General features: G+C 50.4%; 3 protein-coding genes across 3 annotated transcripts, besides 4 other annotated features; all 3 read left to right on the top strand.

Moving 5' to 3' along the window:
• Positions 1-922: 922 nt before the first annotated feature.
• Positions 923-943: a microsatellite.
• Positions 944-975: 32 nt separating this feature from the next.
• Positions 976-1,004: a microsatellite.
• Positions 1,005-1,805: 801 nt separating this feature from the next.
• On the top strand, positions 1,806-8,258 carry FPSE_08520 (uncharacterized protein; the record flags this gene model as incomplete). The annotated part of the gene is made up of 3 exons (XM_009261638.1): positions 1,806-1,984; positions 2,039-8,065; positions 8,123-8,258. The coding sequence occupies 3 exons, from the start codon at positions 1,806-1,808 to the stop codon at positions 8,256-8,258; spliced, it is 6,342 nt and encodes a 2,113-aa protein (XP_009259913.1).
• Positions 8,259-8,568: 310 nt separating this feature from the next.
• Positions 8,569-8,695: a repeat region.
• Positions 8,696-10,325: 1,630 nt separating this feature from the next.
• On the top strand, positions 10,326-12,746 carry FPSE_08521 (uncharacterized protein; the record flags this gene model as incomplete). The annotated part of the gene is made up of 3 exons (XM_009261639.1): positions 10,326-10,977; positions 11,040-12,619; positions 12,672-12,746. The coding sequence occupies 3 exons, from the start codon at positions 10,326-10,328 to the stop codon at positions 12,744-12,746; spliced, it is 2,307 nt and encodes a 768-aa protein (XP_009259914.1).
• A 1,202-nt stretch (positions 12,747-13,948) lies between these two features.
• On the top strand, positions 13,949-16,762 carry FPSE_08522 (uncharacterized protein; the record flags this gene model as incomplete). The annotated part of the gene is made up of 5 exons (XM_009261640.1): positions 13,949-14,143; positions 14,236-15,397; positions 15,452-15,633; positions 15,695-16,623; positions 16,675-16,762. The coding sequence occupies 5 exons, from the start codon at positions 13,949-13,951 to the stop codon at positions 16,760-16,762; spliced, it is 2,556 nt and encodes an 851-aa protein (XP_009259915.1).
• Positions 16,763-17,984: 1,222 nt separating this feature from the next.
• Positions 17,985-18,011: a microsatellite.
• The last annotated feature ends 1,164 nt before the right edge of the window (positions 18,012-19,175 follow it).

The following is a 19,175-nucleotide window of genomic DNA, read 5'->3' as shown; positions in this document are numbered from 1 at the left end:
ATTGGCATTGGATCTTCTCGAGTCCCCCACTCTATAATCCAGCAGGTGGTTGTTACTATGAACAACCCCCATTTAATATTCCGCTTCTGCCTCTACCATCCGCAGAGCAAACCGCAAGCCCTACCATCTCTACTCTAGAAACATACACGCCCCTCCCACTTCTAGCTTCTCCTCATACACGCCTCCCCTGTCATTCCCCTCCTCCATCCTCCACGCACGCCGTAGCCGCTCCATTGGATTTTTTTGTTCGATTGCCCATTTTCTTTCGTGGGGCTTGGCTCAAACCAAGTTGCTTGCTCCGGAGCTGGACCCAAGTGGATTGACTCTCAAGAGACACCGAAGCGAAAGCAACTCGAAAGCTTCCGATACAGATTGGCTGTTCTGTTCTGTGCTGTGCTCTGCTGAACTGTTTGACGGCTCCGGACATCAATTCCCTTTTCACTGCCCCCATATCCCCCTCCTCTCTCCTTCATAAAAGCAGAGCTTTGCCCTCCTCCCCTCCAACTTTCTTCCCTCTTGATCTCTTCCTCCTACTGCCACTGTTCTGTCCTCTCGCGTTCGCCTCTCCTTAGAATCTAACGTGCCATCCTGCTAGCCACTGCAAGCCAGTCGCCTTTTGATACCCTTTCGCTTACGAATAAACAACCTCTTGGTGAAGAGGACCACCGCCTGGTAAGTCGTATTGTGCACTCCCGTTCGAAAGCAACAACAATTGTATACCTGGACCCCGGACTGGAATTGGCCTTGGCCTCGATCTCAACAACACCCACGACAATGACTGCAGCTTCTCGACAGTTGCAAAGACTACGTTCGGGTCATCACCGCAGACGGCACGGCTTGAACTGGCGACACACCGAGATTCGCATGTCTCACGATCCATGCAAACAGAGCCAGTGATATCTCTTTCTGGCGCACTAGCTCTACAGCACAGCACAGCACAGCAACTTGTCCAGTCGCGCTTCTCTGACATTGAGATTGCATTGCGCTGCGTTGCGTTGTGTTGCATGTGCGACAGCTGGCGGCATCGCTGCAGTGACGTCCATCCCCAGGCGCCTCTTGGGACCCCCTTGTCTTAGCCGCATGTCTGCATGGTATGTTAGCATTGCGCAGTCCATTATTGGCCCTGCTCTTTTATAACATCCCACTATATGCAGCCGAGGACGAGGGGACCCGCCCGGGAGACCACTCTGAATCTGGTGGGTCGATGAGACGGGGTTGGCTGCTGGCTTGAATAAGACAGCTCAGAAGCTTGGTTGTGAACCTGCTTCGGCCTGCGTTGTCTTGGAAGTAGTTGCTATCTGAACTGGATGACACTACGAAACTGCCATGACGCTCACTGTATGCCCAAGAATGATATTCCAAAAGCCATTGCCAAAGACAGAAAGAAAGAAAAAAGAAACCACCGCGAAAGTCACTTGTAGTGGCAGTTGCGGGCGCAATTGGCGGGGCACATCTCTTGTGGTGACTTTGAGTTTATCGTCAGATGTCCTTATCTTTGCCCGATGCCGGAGTCGCAATTATTTTTTCATGGGATGACCCCTCAGTGCCATTTCGCAACAGACTCGGACCTATTCGGCCATTTCGGAACAATTTGAATATCTCGAGAAACCACATGCTTCGGCCTATTATGCACAGCGCAACTAATCGATTGCCATCCATACTTCCATTTACCCGTGCTAATACTACTGAATGCTAGATCTCCGCTGCTTTTTACCAAGCCAACGCGCCCCGCGATCCATCCTACATCCCCCCCACTCCGAACTCCCCCACAACCCCACCCCAGTTCGATCGCATCCTTGCCTAGCATGGGCCTAAACGAGGACTTCGACGACCGACAGATCCAAACCGAAGCCGAGCAACAACCATACATACCTTATGAGTATCAGACTGAGAACAATGACTCGTGGGCTGGTGCCTTGCCGGTGAAGCAGGGTCTCTATGACCCTTCTTATGAGAAGGATGCTTGTGGTGTCGGCTTTGCTTGGTGAGTTTGTCCCTAGTCAATTGGCTTATATAGCGGTCGCTAACATGTTCGCAGTCACATCAAGGGCAAGCCTAGCCACAAAATTGTTAGTGATGCCCGTAACCTGCTCTGCAACATGACCCACCGTGGTGCCGTGGGATCTGATGCACGAGATGGTGACGGTGCTGGTGTCATGACATCTATTCCCCACCGGTTCTTTATCAAGAACTTTGAGAAGGAGGAGGACATTAAGCTGCCTCCCCTGGGCCAGTACGCCGTGGGAAACCTGTTTTTTAAGCCCGACGAGGAGACTCTTCAAGAGTCCAAAAGGCAGCTGGAAGATGTTGCCGAGTCGCTGGGCCTCCGAGTCCTGGGATGGCGAAGGCCTCCCGTCGACTCGACACTTCTTGGACCTGCCGCCAAATCGCGTGAGCCCATCATCGCTCAGCCTTTTGTTGTCCTTGCCTCTGCTTACGGCACCGGCAATGCTCCCGAGATGACCGACCCTGAGAAGTTTGATGAGCGTCTGTTCGAGCGACAGCTGTACATCCTGCGAAAGCGTGCTACTCAGAGCATTGGTCTTCACAACTGGTTCTATCTCTGCTCCCTTTCAAACAAGAACATTGTTTACAAGGGCCAGCTTGCTCCCGTTCAAGTTTACTCCTACTACCACGATCTGGTCAACGCCGACTACGAGGCTCACTTTGCTCTGGTGCACTCTCGTTTCTCTACAAACACTTTCCCCTCTTGGGACCGTGCCCAGCCCTTGCGATGGGCTGCTCACAACGGTGAGATCAACACACTCCGAGGTAACAAGAACTGGATGCGTGCCCGTGAGGGTGTCATGCAGTCTGATGTCTTCAAGGATGAGCTCGAGCAGATGTACCCTGTTGTCGAGGATGGTGGTTCTGATTCAGCTGCTTTCGACAACGTTCTCGAACTTTTGACCATCAACGGTGTCCTCTCTCTTCCTGAGGCAGTTATGCTCATGGTTCCTGAAGCTTGGCAGGGTAACCAGCACATGGACCCCAAGAAGGCTGCATTCTACGAGTGGGCTGCTTGCCAGATGGAGCCTTGGGATGGTCCTGCTCTGTTCACATTCGCCGACGGTCGATACTGTGGTGCCAACCTTGACCGAAACGGTCTACGACCTTGCCGTTTCTACGTCATGGACGACGACCGTATCATCTGCGCTTCCGAGGTTGGAACCATTCCCGTTGAGCCTGAGAGTGTCATCCAGAAGGGCCGTCTTCAGCCTGGTCGTATGCTGTTGGTCGATACACAAGCTGGTCGCATCATTGATGACAAGGAGTTGAAGGAGGCTGTTTCGAGCCGATATGACTTCCGAGCATGGCTCGATAGTGAGTTGATTACTCTGCCCAAGGTCGTTGAGATCATGGAGCAGGCTTTGGATCTTGCGCCCAAGCTTGATGACAAGACTATCCAGTCTGACCCTCTGCTCCACTCCTACGGCTACACTCACGAGCAAGTCAGCTTGCTGCTCGCTCCCATGGCGGCCGACGAGAAGGAGGCTCTGGGTTCCATGGGCAATGACGCTCCATTGGCTTGCCTGACCCAGAGCCCTCGTCTCCTTTACGACTACTTCCGACAGCTGTTCGCCCAGGTTACTAACCCTCCCATTGACCCTATCCGCGAGTCCATTGTCATGTCTCTTGAGTGTTATGTTGGTCCTCAAGGTAACCTGCTAGAGATGGACGCCTCCCAATGTGGCCGTCTCCTGCTTCCTAGTCCTGTTCTCTCTATCGAGGAGTTTAATGCCGTCAAGAACATGTCCAACAAGTACTCAGAGTGGACTGTCAAGACTATTGATCTGACTTTCCCTAAGAACCAGGGAGTTCAGGGCTACATCAAGCATCTCGATGAGATCTGCAACGAGGCCTCGGCCGCCATCGAGGCTCGCGACCGTGTTATTATTCTGTCTGATCGTAACACCTCGGCTGACCGAGTACCCGTTTCTGCTGTTCTGGCTTCTGCCATGGTTCACCATCACCTTGTCAGCAACAAGTGGCGATCCATGGCTGCTCTTGTTGTCGAGACTGCTGAGGCTCGTGAGGTCCATCACATGTGTGTCCTCCTCGGTTACGGTGCTGATGCTGTCAATCCCTACCTTGCCATGGAGTGTATTCTCAAGTTGAACCGTGAGGGTCTCATCAAGAAGAAGACCACCAACGAGACTCTTATCCGAAACTACAAGCACTCTTGTGACGGTGGCATTCTCAAGGTCATGAGTAAGATGGGTATTTCAACTCTCGCCTCTTACAAGGGTGCTCAGATCTTTGAGATTCTTGGTCTCGACGAGACTGTTGTTGAGCGATGCTTCAGGGGTACTGCTTCTCGTATTCAGGGTATGACCTTTGAGCTCATTGCTGAGGATGCTTTCCGATTCCACGAGCGAGGTTTCCCTTCCAGAGCCAGCATTGGCCCCCCTGGTCTCCCCGAGTCTGGCGAGTACCACTGGCGTGACGGTGGTGAGCCTCACGTCAACGACCCTACCTCGATCGCCAACATCCAGGACGCTGTCCGCACCAAGAACGATAAGTCTTACGAGGCCTACTCCAGATCCGAGTATGAACAAATCAAGAACTGTACTCTCCGTGGTCTTCTGGACTTTAAGTTTGAGGACTGCACTCCTGTCCCTATTGATCAGGTTGAGCCTTGGACTGACATCGTTCGCCGATTCTGTACCGGTGCCATGTCTTACGGTTCCATCTCTATGGAGTCTCACTCTACCCTGGCTGTTGCCATGAACCGACTGGGTGGAAAGTCCAACACTGGCGAGGGCGGTGAGGATCCTGAGCGATCTCAGCGTATGCCCAACGGTGATACCATGCGTTCTGCCATCAAGCAGGTCGCTTCTGGTCGATTCGGTGTCACTTCTGCCTACCTTGCTGACTCTGATGAGCTTCAGATCAAGATGGCTCAGGGTGCCAAGCCCGGTGAGGGTGGTGAGCTTCCTGGTCACAAGGTGTCCAAGTCCATTGCTCGCACCCGCCATTCTACCCCTGGTGTCGGTCTTATCTCGCCTCCTCCTCACCACGATATTTACTCCATCGAGGATCTCAAGCAGTTGATCTACGATCTGAAGTGCTCTAGCCCCCGATCTCGAGTCTCTGTCAAGCTTGTCTCTGAGGTTGGTGTCGGTATCGTCGCCTCTGGTGTCGCTAAGGCGAAGGCCGACCACATCCTGATCTCTGGTCACGATGGTGGTACCGGTGCTTCTCGATGGACTGGCATCAAGTATGCTGGTCTTCCTTGGGAGCTGGGTCTGGCTGAGACTCATCAGACCCTGGTCCTGAACGATCTTCGTGGTCGTGTCGTTGTCCAGACTGATGGACAGCTCAAGACTGGTCGTGATGTTGCTCTTGCTTGTCTGCTTGGTGCCGAGGAATGGGGCTTTGCCACTGCCCCTCTTATTGCCATGGGCTGTGTCTTTATGCGAAAGTGTCACTTGAACACCTGCCCCGTTGGTATCGCTACTCAGGACCCTGAGCTCCGAAAGAAGTTCACTGGTACCCCCGAGCATGTCATCAACTTCTTCTACTATGTCGCCAACGAGCTTCGAGCCATTATGGCCCAGCTTGGCTTCCGCACCATCAATGAGATGGTTGGACATGTCGAGGTTCTCAAGATGCGCGATGACCTTCGAACAAACAAGACAGCCAACATCGACCTGTCTCTTCTCCTGACCCCTGCTCACAAGCTCCGACCTGGCGTTGCCACCTTCAATGTCCGAAAGCAGGACCATAAGCTTCACGTCCGACTTGACAACAAGCTGATCTCAGAGTCCGAGTTGACTCTCGACAAGGGCCTTCCATCCAGAATCGAGTGTGACATTGTCAACACTGACCGAGCGATGGGTACCTCCCTCTCTTACCACATTTCCAAGCGATATGGCGAGGCTGGACTGCCCATGGACACTGTCCATGTTAATATCAAGGGCTCTGCTGGCCAGTCTTTTGGTGCTTTCCTCGCTCCTGGTGTCACCCTTGAGCTTGAGGGTGATTCCAACGATTATGTCGGTAAGGGTTTGTCTGGTGGTCGATTGATCATCTACCCTCCCCGCTCTGCTGTCTTCAAGTCCGAGGAGAACATTCTCATTGGTAACACTTGTTTGTACGGTGCTACTACTGGTACTTGCTTCTTCCGTGGTGTTGCTGCTGAGCGTTTCGCCGTCCGAAACTCCGGTGCCACCGCCGTCGTTGAGGGTGTCGGTGACCACGGTTGTGAGTACATGACTGGTGGTCGCGTCGTTGTTCTTGGATCTACTGGTCGTAACTTTGCAGCTGGTATGTCTGGTGGTATTGCCTACGTCCTGGATGTACACGGCGATTTCCACTCCAAGCTCAACGGTGAGATGGTTGAGACCAGTGGTCTCGAGGACCCTGCTGAGATTGCTTTCGTTCGCGGTCTCATTGAGGACCACCATCACTACACTGGCTCCGAGCGCGCCGCTCGCATTCTCGTCGACTTCAACCGAGCTCTTCCTCGATTTGTCAAGGTTCTCCCCGTCGATTACAAGCGTGTTCTCTTGGAAGAAGCAGCCAAGGCTGCAGAGGCCAAGCGCGCCGAGTACAACTTGCCTGCCGTCTCTACAGCCCAACACAAGAAGTCCGACAAGGTTGCTAAGCTACAGGATCTCGAAGAGGCCGTCGGGGACAATGCCGCGGAGAAGAAGCGTGCTCTTGTTCTAGATAAGACCCGAGGTTTCAAGATGTACAAGCGTCGTCAAGAGAAGTACCGACCTGTCAACTCCCGTCTTAAGGACTGGGCTGAGCTTAGCTCTCGCCTTGACGAAGATGAGCTGAAGTACCAATCTGCTCGTTGCATGGATTGTGGTGTTCCTTTCTGTCAATCCGAGACTGGTTGTCCTATCTCTAACATCATCCCTAAATGGAATGAGTTAATTTTTCAGGGGCAATGGAAGGATGCTCTAAACCGACTCCTGATGACCAACAACTTCCCCGAGTTCACCGGTCGTGTCTGCCCTGCTCCTTGCGAAGGTGCTTGTGTTCTGGGTATCAACGAAGACCCTGTCGGCATCAAATCTATCGAGTGTGCTATCATTGATCGAGGTTTCGAGAAGGGTTGGATGGTTCCCCAGCCTCCTAAGGTCCGTACTGGCAAGACTGTTGCGATCATTGGATCCGGCCCTGCTGGTCTGGCTGCTGCCGACCAGCTCAACCGCGCTGGTCACCTTGTCACTGTCTATGAGCGAGCTGACCGCCTGGGTGGTCTCCTCATGTACGGTATTCCCAACATGAAGCTCGACAAGCGTATTGTCAAGCGCCGTACCGATTTCATGGCGGACGAGGGTATCGTCTTCAAGACTGGCGTTGCAGTTGGTGAGGAGGGTCACCCATCTCTCAACGACCTTCGGGCCAGCCACAACGTTGTTGTTATTGCAACTGGTGCTACTGTCGCTCGTGACCTCCCTATCAAGGGCCGCCAACTCGAGGGTATTCACTACGCTATGGAGTTCCTTCACAAGAACACCAAGTCTCTTCTCGACTCTGAGCTTGGTGACAACGCTTACATCACTGCCAAGGACAAGCACGTTGTTGTCATTGGTGGTGGTGATACTGGTAACGATTGTATTGGAACCTCTCTCCGCCACGGTGCCAAGTCTGTTACAAACTTCGAGCTTCTGCCTCAGCCTCCCCCTGAGCGTGCCAGCGACAACCCTTGGCCTCAGTGGCCTCGTGTTTACCGCGTTGACTACGGTCACACTGAGGTCCGCCAGCACACTGGCAAGGACCCTCGTGAGTACTGTATTATGTCTGAGGAGTTCATGGACGATGGTTCTGGCAAGGTCAAGGGCATCAACACCATCCGTGTTGAGTGGACCAAGTCTCCCAGTGGTGGTTGGGACATGAAGAAGGTCGAGGGCTCTCAGCAGTTCTTCCCTGCTGACCTCGTCCTGCTTGCTATGGGTTTCCTCGGACCCGAGGCTCGTGTCCTTGGTGACGAGATTGAGAAGGACGCTCGCAAGAACGTCAAGACCGCCCCCGGCAAGTACAGCACCAACCTTGAGGGCGTTTTTGCTGCTGGTGACGCCCGCCGTGGTCAATCTCTGATTGTCTGGTAAGTCAACAACCAATCACTATCTGCTTGAAAATGAAATACTAATACATATTGCAGGGGTATCAACGAAGGTCGCCAGGCTGCTCGCGAGATTGATCTGTACCTTGAGAAGTACACCAACCTGCCCGTCACTGGTGGTATCACCAAGCGAACTGCGCAGGAGATCTTCAGCCAGATCCAGGTCGAGGCTTAGATGGAAATTATGTACTTTTAGCTAGTCATTGGTTTTGGGGATTGGGGATTGGAGCAAAAGGAAATAGGATGATACCATGATTGTGACGATATCAGAAAAATTGGCCTCTGGAAGCATAAGAGATGAAATTATTAGCTTTAGTTTATGTTGTATAGATCACTTCTTAGGTTATTTATTCTTATACCCTAAAACCTGGAGGCTAAGTTTCCGTTGACTGACTGCTACCTTTGTAGGCTACCTATGTTGTCGCATACTCCTGTGTTCGTGACTCTGATGCTTCTGGTCATAGTCTCGGTTTGGTTCTCTAACCAGCACATACGACCATACCTACCAGAAAATACGGGATCCCGTCCGCTCTCCCTTAGTCAAGCTGGTAAGGGGCGGATTAGTAGTTGGGTCGGTGACGACCAGCGAATCCCCGCTGTTGTATGTTTTTTTTGGTGTTGAGACCCTTTGGTTGTTCACCGAGCTAGCTGGCACGCGAGGCATTGGCCCGACTTTATGACGGAAGATTTAAATGGGCAATTTGACAAACTGATGCAGGAACACTATGAATCGGTTCGCTCTTCATTATCAATATTCTTTAATGCTTCATATTTTTACCATCGTCACAAAGCTGGCATATGAAGTATATCCCTGCTGTTTAGCAATTCCTGCTGTTTGATGAACGTTAATTCAGAAGTAACATCATGGGGTATAACCGTTTAGAACGTTAGTAAACAAGATCAGAGCGTAGCTTTTATTATAGCAAGCACTCCATGACTTGCTGGAATGTTAAGGCTTGGGGTTTGAGCAAGGACGCTTATTCTCGTATCAGTCTACGGATAGAGGGCTCCAAGCTTTAGGCTACAAAAATAAACAAATTAGGACTAAAGCCTAAATGGCATAAATTCTAGTAACTAATTTCAAGTCTTATGCCTCCAGTAGCTGACTTTTCCGCTGCCCTGATGCCAGTGTATGTACTCTATAGTTACTTGGGAGACGATCTATATTCGTATTTGCCCAGTAGTGAAGCCAAAAAAGCTTCGCCAAAAGCCAAGTACCAGCAAAAAGAAAATGACAGGCCACCTACCTATGAGAGACTTGTTGTGATGAAGATTGAGGATTTCCACACTGGAAAGAAACAAGCCAGTAGTCTTTTTAGTAATAAATATTGTTTCACATGAAGTAAATAAATATATTTGATATCTCTTTCTTCACGTGTATGGATGAATGCACATGAAATGCACACATCGACAGGGATTATATGTCTACGACGGGAATGACATGCACCTAGGTTTTGGCTACATCCATAGCAACACGTGTGTAAGTCGCGGGCGTTGATAGGGCAATTGCAAACAAGCAACAAAAGATAGAAGAACCGAGGCGCAACGGATTTCAACGGGACCCAGCGCTGCTGTGGGCTTTTCTTCCTCCTCAAGGTTAGTTTCAGCAGCTGTTTTGGACACCGAAAGAGCCGCTGGAGACCTGGTTTGTACAAGGTTCCTACCACAGTGGACTGAGGAATTTGTTTGGGTTAGCAAGACCGGGAGGTGCCAGGTACCTTCCCTGCCTTGCTTGATGTTAGTGGGGTCTTCGCGTCAGGTCCAGCCCAGCCCAGCCCAGACCAAGCCTGTTGATGCAGTTCAAGATTCTATGCATGGTGGACAAGTTATCGCCCAGCTTTTTTCCCGTTCAACTTCTTGAAACTCTATGTAACTCGGTTTATTTCTAACCACCATTCATTGTACTCTGTACAACAATTAACGGCAGTTGTCATACATCGTGCCGTGCCGTGTTGCGCCTCGCTTCTTGTCGAGTCCATCATCCATCATAACATCCGTCTCCCTCCGGTTTGTCTCGACTCCGTTCCGCGTTTCAAAGCTTGCCCGCCCAATTCGCTTTTGACTGAAGTGCATCATTGCCGTATCATACGAGTCCATTGGCATTCATCAACAGCAACCGGTCACAGTACTATCGATTGTTCCAGATACTCTCCATCGACTGTTTATTTTACATTACACAGCCTCCGGCTGGTTGCTCACATCGAAATAATTAGCCCGAAGCTCCAATTCCCATCCACCCACAATGCGCTTCGGTCGAACCCTTCGCGAGTCCGTCTACCCGCCATGGAAGGACAAGTACATTGAGTACGCAAAGCTTAAGAGCTTGCTACGGGAGGACGTGGCCGACGACGATAACCAACCATGGACTGAGGAAGATGAGACTCGTTTCTGCGAAGAGATCTTCAACAACCAACTCGAAAAGGTTGCTCAGTTCCAAGAGCAGCGCTTCAATGCTCTCAAGGAGCGGGTTGAATCATCTTTTGATAAGCTCAAGGAGCTGGCTCCTGTCGAGTCAGAGGAGGATGGAGGCCCTTCTAAGGGCGACATCTCGGCCACCCGCCTGCGCGCTCTGGAGTCGGAGCTTGACGAGATCACCAACGAGGTCCGTGAGCTCAAGAAGTACAGCCAAATCAACTACACTGGCTTCCTCAAGATCATTAAGAAGCACGATCGTAAGAGAGGAGACCGCTACAAGGTCCGGCCCATGATGCAGTTGAGCTTGTCTCAGCGACCTTTTAATTCCGAGACTGGTTATTCTCCCCTCCTCAACAAGCTTTCCATTATGTACTTTGCTATCCGGCAACAGCTAGAGGAGACTGGAGAGCAGCTTCCGCCCTTGGATCTTGAGTCTCAGGGCGAGACGCACAATGGTGAACGCTACACTGCTCACAAGTGTAAGTAAACTCAAAGCGAACAGTGCGCAATTGAGTTTGATCAGGTACTAACGCAAATCCAGTCTGGGTCCATCCCGATAACCTACTCGAGGTCAAGACAGTCATCCTGCGACATCTGCCTGCCCTTGTCTACAGCGAAAAGTCCGCCAAGGAGCTTGACGGTAGCGATTCGCCATCTATCACCTCCCTTTACTTCGACAACAAAAAGTTCGAGCTTTACGGAGAAAAGGTTAACCGCCAGTCTGAAGCAACCTCGTTGCGTCTTCGCTGGTATGGACAGCTGGCCACCCGACCTGAAATCTTTGTTGAGGAGAAGACAGTCGACGCAAAGGGTGGCAGCCAGGATCTGAAATTCTCCATCAAAGACAAATACGTCAAGTCATTCGTTGATGGCGATTACAAGACGGAGAAGGCTATCCAAAAGCTAAAGAGACAAAGCTTTGCTCCTGAAAAGATCCAGGAGTTCGAGCAGACGGTTGGCACAATCCAGAAATATCTCAAGGAAAAGAACCTCAGCCCTGTTCTGAGGGCCAACTATGTCCGCACGGCCTTCCAGAAGCCTGCTGACGACCGCATCCGTATTGCTATTGATACCAATGTGGCATTTATCCGAGAAGATACGCTCGATCGCAGCCGTCCTTGCCGTGATCCGAACGAGTGGCACCGCCTCGACATTGACGAGAGCGAGATGAAATATCCCTTCAAGAACATCAACCAGAGCGAAGTCAACCGATTCCCGTATGCCCTTCTTGAGATCAAGCTAAAGGATGATGGCCTGCGAAAGCGACCCACCTGGATCGAGGACTTGATGGTGTCTCACTTGGTTCACCCAACCCCACGCTTCTCCAAGTTTGTGCATGGTATTGCGGTCCTTTTCGAAGACTTCGTCAACAGCTTGCCCTTCTGGCTCAGCGATCTTGAATCCGATATCCGCAAAGACCCTCAGAAGACTTTTGAGGAAGAGGAGCAACGACGTGCCCAACGACACGAGGATGTCATGGCTGTGGGCAGTCTTATCGGAGCCGGGGCAAAGTCAGGATCTTACAAGCCTACACAGAGCTCGCCAGTGAGTAAGTCATATCTAGCGGACCGCATGTCTAGGGATTCGATTGCCAAAACGCTTAACAGGCAGACCTCGACGCCTGGAAACGGAGAAGAGGTCGGAGAAAGCAGTGGCCAACACCAGGAAGAGCAGGGAAGGTCATACGGGACACTGTCATCTGTCATTCCCGGTTTCTCGTTATCCAAGTACTCTCGGGCCAAGCGAGCGTCTCAGCAGCCACTGCCAGAAGGCGTAGTAGCGCCGACACAATGGATCAAGAACATGGGCGAGCTTAAGGTTGAGCCCAAGGTTTGGCTTGCTAACGAGCGAACGTTCCTCAAATGGCAGCACATTTGTATTCTTCAGGGTGGCCTGGCCATTGGTTTATACACAGCCGCGGGTGAGAACACAATTGCTTCTGTTATCGGGCTTTTGTTCGTTCTCATTGCCGTATTCGCCGGAGCTTGGGGCTATGGTATGTTGAGAGTCCGACGAACCATGATTGTAGAGCGAAGTGGTAAGGATTTTGACAACATGATTGGACCCATGATTATCAGTGTCTCGTTGATGTTTGTGCTTATTCTCAACTTTTTCTTTGCGGTAAGTCTTATCAATCCTGTTGTGGTCAACCGAAACTAATGGTGTTTGGCAGTGGCGAGAAGCTTATGGACGATTCAACAATGGTAACAATGATGCGGGAGAGCTTTTGTCGGAAGACCTCAAGTAGACATGGAAAAAGCTGTATGAAAGAAGTGTGTGGTGTGGGCAGGATGGGCGTTGGATGATGTATACCTTTGGTGTTTCACATAGTTTGTTAAAGAGCGGATGGTGGCTTCATTACCAGTACAGAGGATGCATGTTACGACAAACTTGAAGGATGCAGGTCCATCATGGACCATCAACGAGGTTCTCTAGCATTAATGTATAAGCTTGTATTGGCAGCGAGTATTTATTAGATAATGTCCTAGTGGAAAGATACTGGACTTGACTTGTGAGATATCTTTCTATGAATGCTTTCTTTTACTGTGAGAATCTGCTGAAGATATGCACGAATAAAACGATACATGCAATGCAAAGTACCTTACTTACTTGCATGCATGCATACTACTAAGCTGAGTGGTGTCTTGACTTTTAACCGCTACGCGTCCCTCGGCTGTGTATTTGATTAAACACCTTCCGTTAAAGTCAATTTTGATAGTAGTTTCTACAGTGACTTTGTTATCAACGTCCACGTTGACCAATTGATTGTGATTCAACGCTTTACAACAACGCCTTGACCAATCCGTACTACATGCCATTCCTTTGTTATTGTGCAGGTATCCGCACCACGGTAAAGGTAAAATAGATTAGTCTAAATAGCTGAGTACTCGACATTACCCCCCCTGCTTGTCTCGACCGACCACCTCGTGCACTGCTCCACGTATCAAGCATTGCAAATCTACCGTACGGCTCTTTGTTGCGCCACTAAAAAAAGAGAATAGGCGTGGGGTCCAGTCCAGTCAAGTCCCCCCTGTTGCGCAACGCAACGTATTGCCTCAAACGAGGGCGTTAGAACTATTTTTCTTTGCTTCCTCTTTTCCTTCTTCTCCTTGTTTCGCGTTCCAAGAGTGGGGGAATACCATCAATCATGTGCAACGTCAAACTTGATTGCTAACAAGAAACTTTGTCCTTATATCTATTCTTACCTATTTGCCGACCTTCTCCATTGTCAGTCAGGCTCCCTCATTGCCTGGACTGCAGGTTCCCTGTCACCTTTAAAGTCTAGCCCAGTCCGCGCGCCAGCCGGGCGTCGCGAACACGACTTTGCGACACGAAGCGTTTTCACCTCATTCTCGGTATTCGCTCCAACTTTTACGCCTCTCCTGACAATTCGACTCTTCCCGTAACTATCGATAGTCACGTTGGACTCGCGCCGTGCCTGATGACATCATGGCGGATCAGGGCGAAAAGAAGGGTATCTGGAGCATGATCCGAAGGGCTAGTTCTAGGAGACATTCATCCAAACCTCCGGTGCGTAAGCAGCAACTACAGTTACGTCTGGGTCTTGCGGGAGCTCGACATGGACTCCTTATTTCATTTCGAGAACCACGGTTCAGCCAAGCTCGAGTTCTCCAGCGGCGTCGCGTATTGTGGCTGTAGCTATAGCTATTAGCTCCAGCTCCGATTTCGCTCATGCAAGCATTCAACATCTTACTAACTCTACTTTTGCATTTTAGTCCAAGGACCTCGAACCTAGAGAGTATCATCGTCCTCGGCGTGCCAGTAATGGTGACGCAGGCCACTCGCCCTACCGCCAAAGCATCGGTTCGGCTCCCGATCTTACATACGACAATAACCGCCCCACGACCGCCGAGGACGAGTCTACCAACATGCGCCGCAGGCAGAAAAGAGGGCAAGCTGAACCCGAGCCCGAACCTCGGTCTTCCCCAATAAGGTCCAAGTCTTCTGGTTTCTTGAACAAGGCTCGTATATCCAACGGGCGGCCAGTTCGCCCTCGGGAGCCCCCCACAGTAACATGGCCGCCGTATGGCATCTCCATCGAAGATGAATTACCTCAGCAACATGCGCTTGAGATCATTGCCCGCGGTGCTCCTTCACACAAGGGTCACAAACGGCCTGTTGCGCATCAGCCCGACGAGTTCTACTCTCTACACACGACGTCAAGTGGCAATCGAGCTGATGGCAAGGTTTCTGACCACACCGATGTTGCCAACCTACACGATTCTATGACCCAGCTCATGACTCTGCGCCTGTTGGGGCACGGTTACGCAGACAAGCCATGGGAGACGCTCGAGCAACCCAGTAACGCTTTCCGCTTTGGCCATTTACCAGGAACTATCACGCTTAACGAATGGGCCTCCATGTCCAGCGTTCTTCCGCCCGCCATTGCCCTTCGTGACGCCGGCGTCATGCCTCGGACGATGAGTCTGGAGAATATCTTTGAGCGTTTACAGGAACTACGGCATGGTATAGAGGACGATGATGAATCTTTGCTTTATCGAATTCTATATAAGCGCATTCTGAGAGATCCCGATAAGTTCCTCAATCCTCATCGAACTCTCGATAAGCAGATTACCGACCTTATTCTTGTTCTTTCACGTCCGGACTGGATCGACTTCAGCAATCCTCGGAACCAGGTTGCTACCAGATTTATCTTTGAAAGAGGCCCAGAGAACCAGGAGCAATTCCACAAATTCTTTCATCAGCTTCTTCTCAGCCTTGAGCTTGAGTTACGCATTCAATCGGAGCAACACAGTGACTGGGCAAAGGAGAAGTTGACTTCACAAATACCTCCATCAATTCAGTGGAATCTAGCTCTAGCTAGACGTTGGCAGGATTTTGTACGTGTCGACGACGTTGGCAAGACACCTGAAGAAAGTGAGTATAGTTCTGATTTCGTCTGAAACGTGGACGTTCTAACGACCAACTTAGTTCTTCTGCGGTACAAATTAAAGAAACGCCAAATCAGAATGCTGAGGCGCTTTGCTCAGATGATGAGATGGCCCAACCTGACTGATACTCTCGATAATATGAAACAGAAGGATTCAGAATTGGCCTTGGATGAGGTCAGCTCTGATGCCTTTGCCTTCTTCAGCGGTCTTGTGCTGCCTGGTGTAAGTTTACTTTCCCTTTACGCTTGGGCCAAATACGAATACAGAGACTGACTGAAAGCAGCAAACCTTCCCGTTTCTGATGATGAATACCCTGCTAGACCTCGACCCTGACAGCGAGACTGACAACCTTGCACTTCTCTCGCACATGCATCCCCACTGTGGTTTCCAATACAAGAACAGTTACACATATTGGTCAGCCAGCTCAATCGTGGGTAAAGTGCTGGCACCCACGTGCCATGCTGTCGGTGGCTGGATCGGTCCCGCACGGTCAACAGCCGATCTTGAGCCAACTCAAATTGCACGAATTCGAAGTCGAAAACCCAAACAACGGATGACCCCCCAGGATGTCGAGTCGATGGCAGAGCGTTCTGATCCGCTTGGTCCCGCTTCTGAGACTTACCCAGTGGACGATTATCAACCAGTTGCCCCGAGAGGTGGCCCTGAAGGTGCTGTTGATACAGTACGGGTAGAGCTGCTAGCTCTTAAACCGGCAGACGGACCTGAGGATACACCATCAACGAATGTTTCGAAACGGTTCGACGCAACAATCCAATTCGCCATCAATGGAGTATCATGGCCACTCAACCTCATGTATGATGTTTCGTTCTTGGCAGCTTGGCCATGTTCCGAGGGTCCACATCCGCTCTTCTTCGACTACATTTATACGTCAATTCGTGTAGACTCTATTACCGGAGTGCGAGACTGGGGAAATCTATATGGAGGTCCGCCTTTGCATAGTGTGCGATCGAGCCCCGGACCAGGTATGATGGGAGGGCCATACAAAGACATGTTTAGTCAGAGCTTCAACCACAACCACACTCCGTTGAATGGATTTGGTCAACCTGGTGGGCCCGAGGAAGAAGATGAAAACGACGACGAAAAGGTCCTTGTGGTTGAAGCGTTCGGGGTACGCGACAACGAAGTCTTGGCAAGAGCTTGGTGTTCACACTGGGGCCTCAGCGCTGTGGTGGCCGATATTGAAAGAACATGGTAAGTCTGCTGTACGACGGGAATGGGACCAGTTGCTAACAAGACATACAGCATGGCATGTGCTATTCGCGAAGCGTACGCGGCAACGCTGACAGTGGTGATCCTGGTAAAGGGCCAGGAGTATCCCAATAATGAGTGATGAATTTATGAATTATGTACATATTTGGTCCCACGCCTAGCGATGGGCCGTGGGATGGGCTGGCGAAAGTGATACAGGCATGGTCAGGGGAGTTTGTGTTTCAGACCAAGGAAAACAGCCAGAAGTTGACAAGATGCAATTGGATGGGAGCGGTGTGCTGCATATAATAGACGTTGGGTGAGTATTGATCTGGCATGGTGGTGGTTGTGGTTGTGGAAGATTCTTGAGGGTATTGTTCGGGCTCGGCAGAGCAGTTCCCGTACTCTTAGGATGAATATTGTCTCATGTGATATCTCATTCACTTCACTGCATATGCATGTTGGTCGGATGGGTATCAGCTCATGGGCTGTACTGTAAGATAATAATAGCATTCATTGGGAGAACAAAGGGCATGTTGCAGTACGGGACAGTACAGTAGCATGATGACAGTTCACTGTATGTAGCGACATTCATGATTCACCGCACAACAAGACATGGCCAAGCAAGTCACAAGATCTCGGTGAATGCTGATCAAGCTGGCCATTGGCCAATTGACTACAGTGGCAGGAGACAGGCATCGCGGATGAGCCGGATCTGGAATCCCGGATGTCTGGGACAGTTCCAGCATCCCGAGCAAGGTTGTCTGGTGTGTTGCAACGTTGGCTGTTGTAATAAACCGACCCCTCGGAATGAATATTGAGAGGTCATCGGACACTAAGATTTTTCTTTTCTTTTGTGTTTTCCTTTTTTCGTGTTACATTTTGAGAGGAGACTCCGCTGTCGGCCGAGAGGGCCGGGGATAGCAAGATAACGCCACATCATATCATTCGTGTTGGATGCTCTGGTATATTGTAGGTGTCGGTGTGCTTGGTTCTGACCTAGCGAGGCCGGCGATGCTCAGGATGAGACGAGACGAGGGATGATGTGGGGAAGAAATGCATGCGGATGCCGATCAAGGTGAGATGTGAGTTGAGTTGAGTGCAGTAGTAGGAGAGACTGGTTTAGTGTTGCACTAATGGTTATCTAGGCAGTCGTTTAGAGGAGTGTTTTGTTGAGTTGAGTAACATTATCAACAAATTCTCTTAGGAATGATAGCCGATGTTTGAGGACATGATAACCGAATCTTTACCTATCCAGCTTACAAGTGTAGTTCTCCTTGGTCTTTGTGTCAGTGGCTATCAACTACCTAGGTACAGAATGTGTTGCATGATCAGAACAGTAATACGGTGATTATCACAAAAGAGACGACGACGACGACGACGACGACGACTGTTTCCCTGTCAAGGTATTTCGTAAATACACCCCTCGAGCTGCCCATCATGAGTTCTCACAGCAGATCATGGAATCCCCCTCTCCCACGAGTCTAGCTTCATTGGTGAATGGACTGATGGGCCGTTTGAGGTGGCTTAACTTGATGATCCCCGCCCTCGCAGGCAACAGCATTTCTTTTTTAGGTTATGAGAGAAGAAATAGAAAACGGAAAAGCCGATACGAGTTGGAGGGGAGGCTTTTCAGGGCGCTGAGGGCTGTTAGTGGATGGGGAGCGAAGCATGAGGAAGAAGGAGGAAATATGAGTTTTTGCATCCATGGTCAGGGTTGCAAGAGAGAATTGATGCTACTACATTTGAAGTTGCATTGCATTTGTCTATTCAGCTTCTAGAGCTCTTGGAAGTGCCATATCCATGCCATCCATGCCACCTCTTGTCGCCTCCCCCACCCTATCTAGCATCTGCTAAGGCATAGCGGGCTTGCAGGGGGGTGGGGGTTCCCGGTTCCCCCAGGATCGCTGGCCAAAGCTCCATTGTTTGCCATCCATGATGGAGCTCTCAGCTCCCTCTTCCCCATCATGACTGGCCTTTTCTCAGGATGAGACGGACGACAAGAGTCCATAATAAAAGTGTCCACGAGCTTATTTTCCAGCGGTTCCACATCATCTGATGATTTCAGTTACTGGATATAAATACAATAGATAGACTGACTAAATACTATATATATGTACCACATTGTCTTCTCTGACCTCTGTTACAAAGCACATTGCATTACGCAAAACTGACACCTCCAATAGCTAAGACATTCAACGTTTAGCTGACCACTCAATTACTGTATTGGGCTTCCACACACACACCTCCTCCTCCTCAACTCCTCAAAGTTCCAGACTCTATTCTATCATTAGGATTGCTTTTTTCGCGGGGTGACGCCTCGTCTCGCCTCACACCCGACCTCTTCCCCTCATCGTCTTCCCCATTTGGACTGTCTTTGACACGAGCCTAAGCTTATCCATCGGGCAATAAAGCACATCAGTCACTCTTGCGCCGAGACTTGATCTTTTTTAATATGTATAGCAACCACAAGCCCATCAAAGTCATGGAGTGAGTTCCCTCATACTCTCAGCTTTCCATCATATCGAGATCCTGGCTGACCACTTCTTCTTTCA

This window comes from Fusarium pseudograminearum, chromosome 1 (assembly GCF_000303195.2).
Source record: "Fusarium pseudograminearum CS3096 chromosome 1, whole genome shotgun sequence".
Lineage (NCBI taxonomy): Eukaryota > Fungi > Ascomycota > Sordariomycetes > Hypocreales > Nectriaceae > Fusarium > Fusarium pseudograminearum.
The sequence above is the reverse complement of the archived record's forward strand: the minus strand, read 5'-3'. Positions and strand labels throughout refer to the sequence as shown.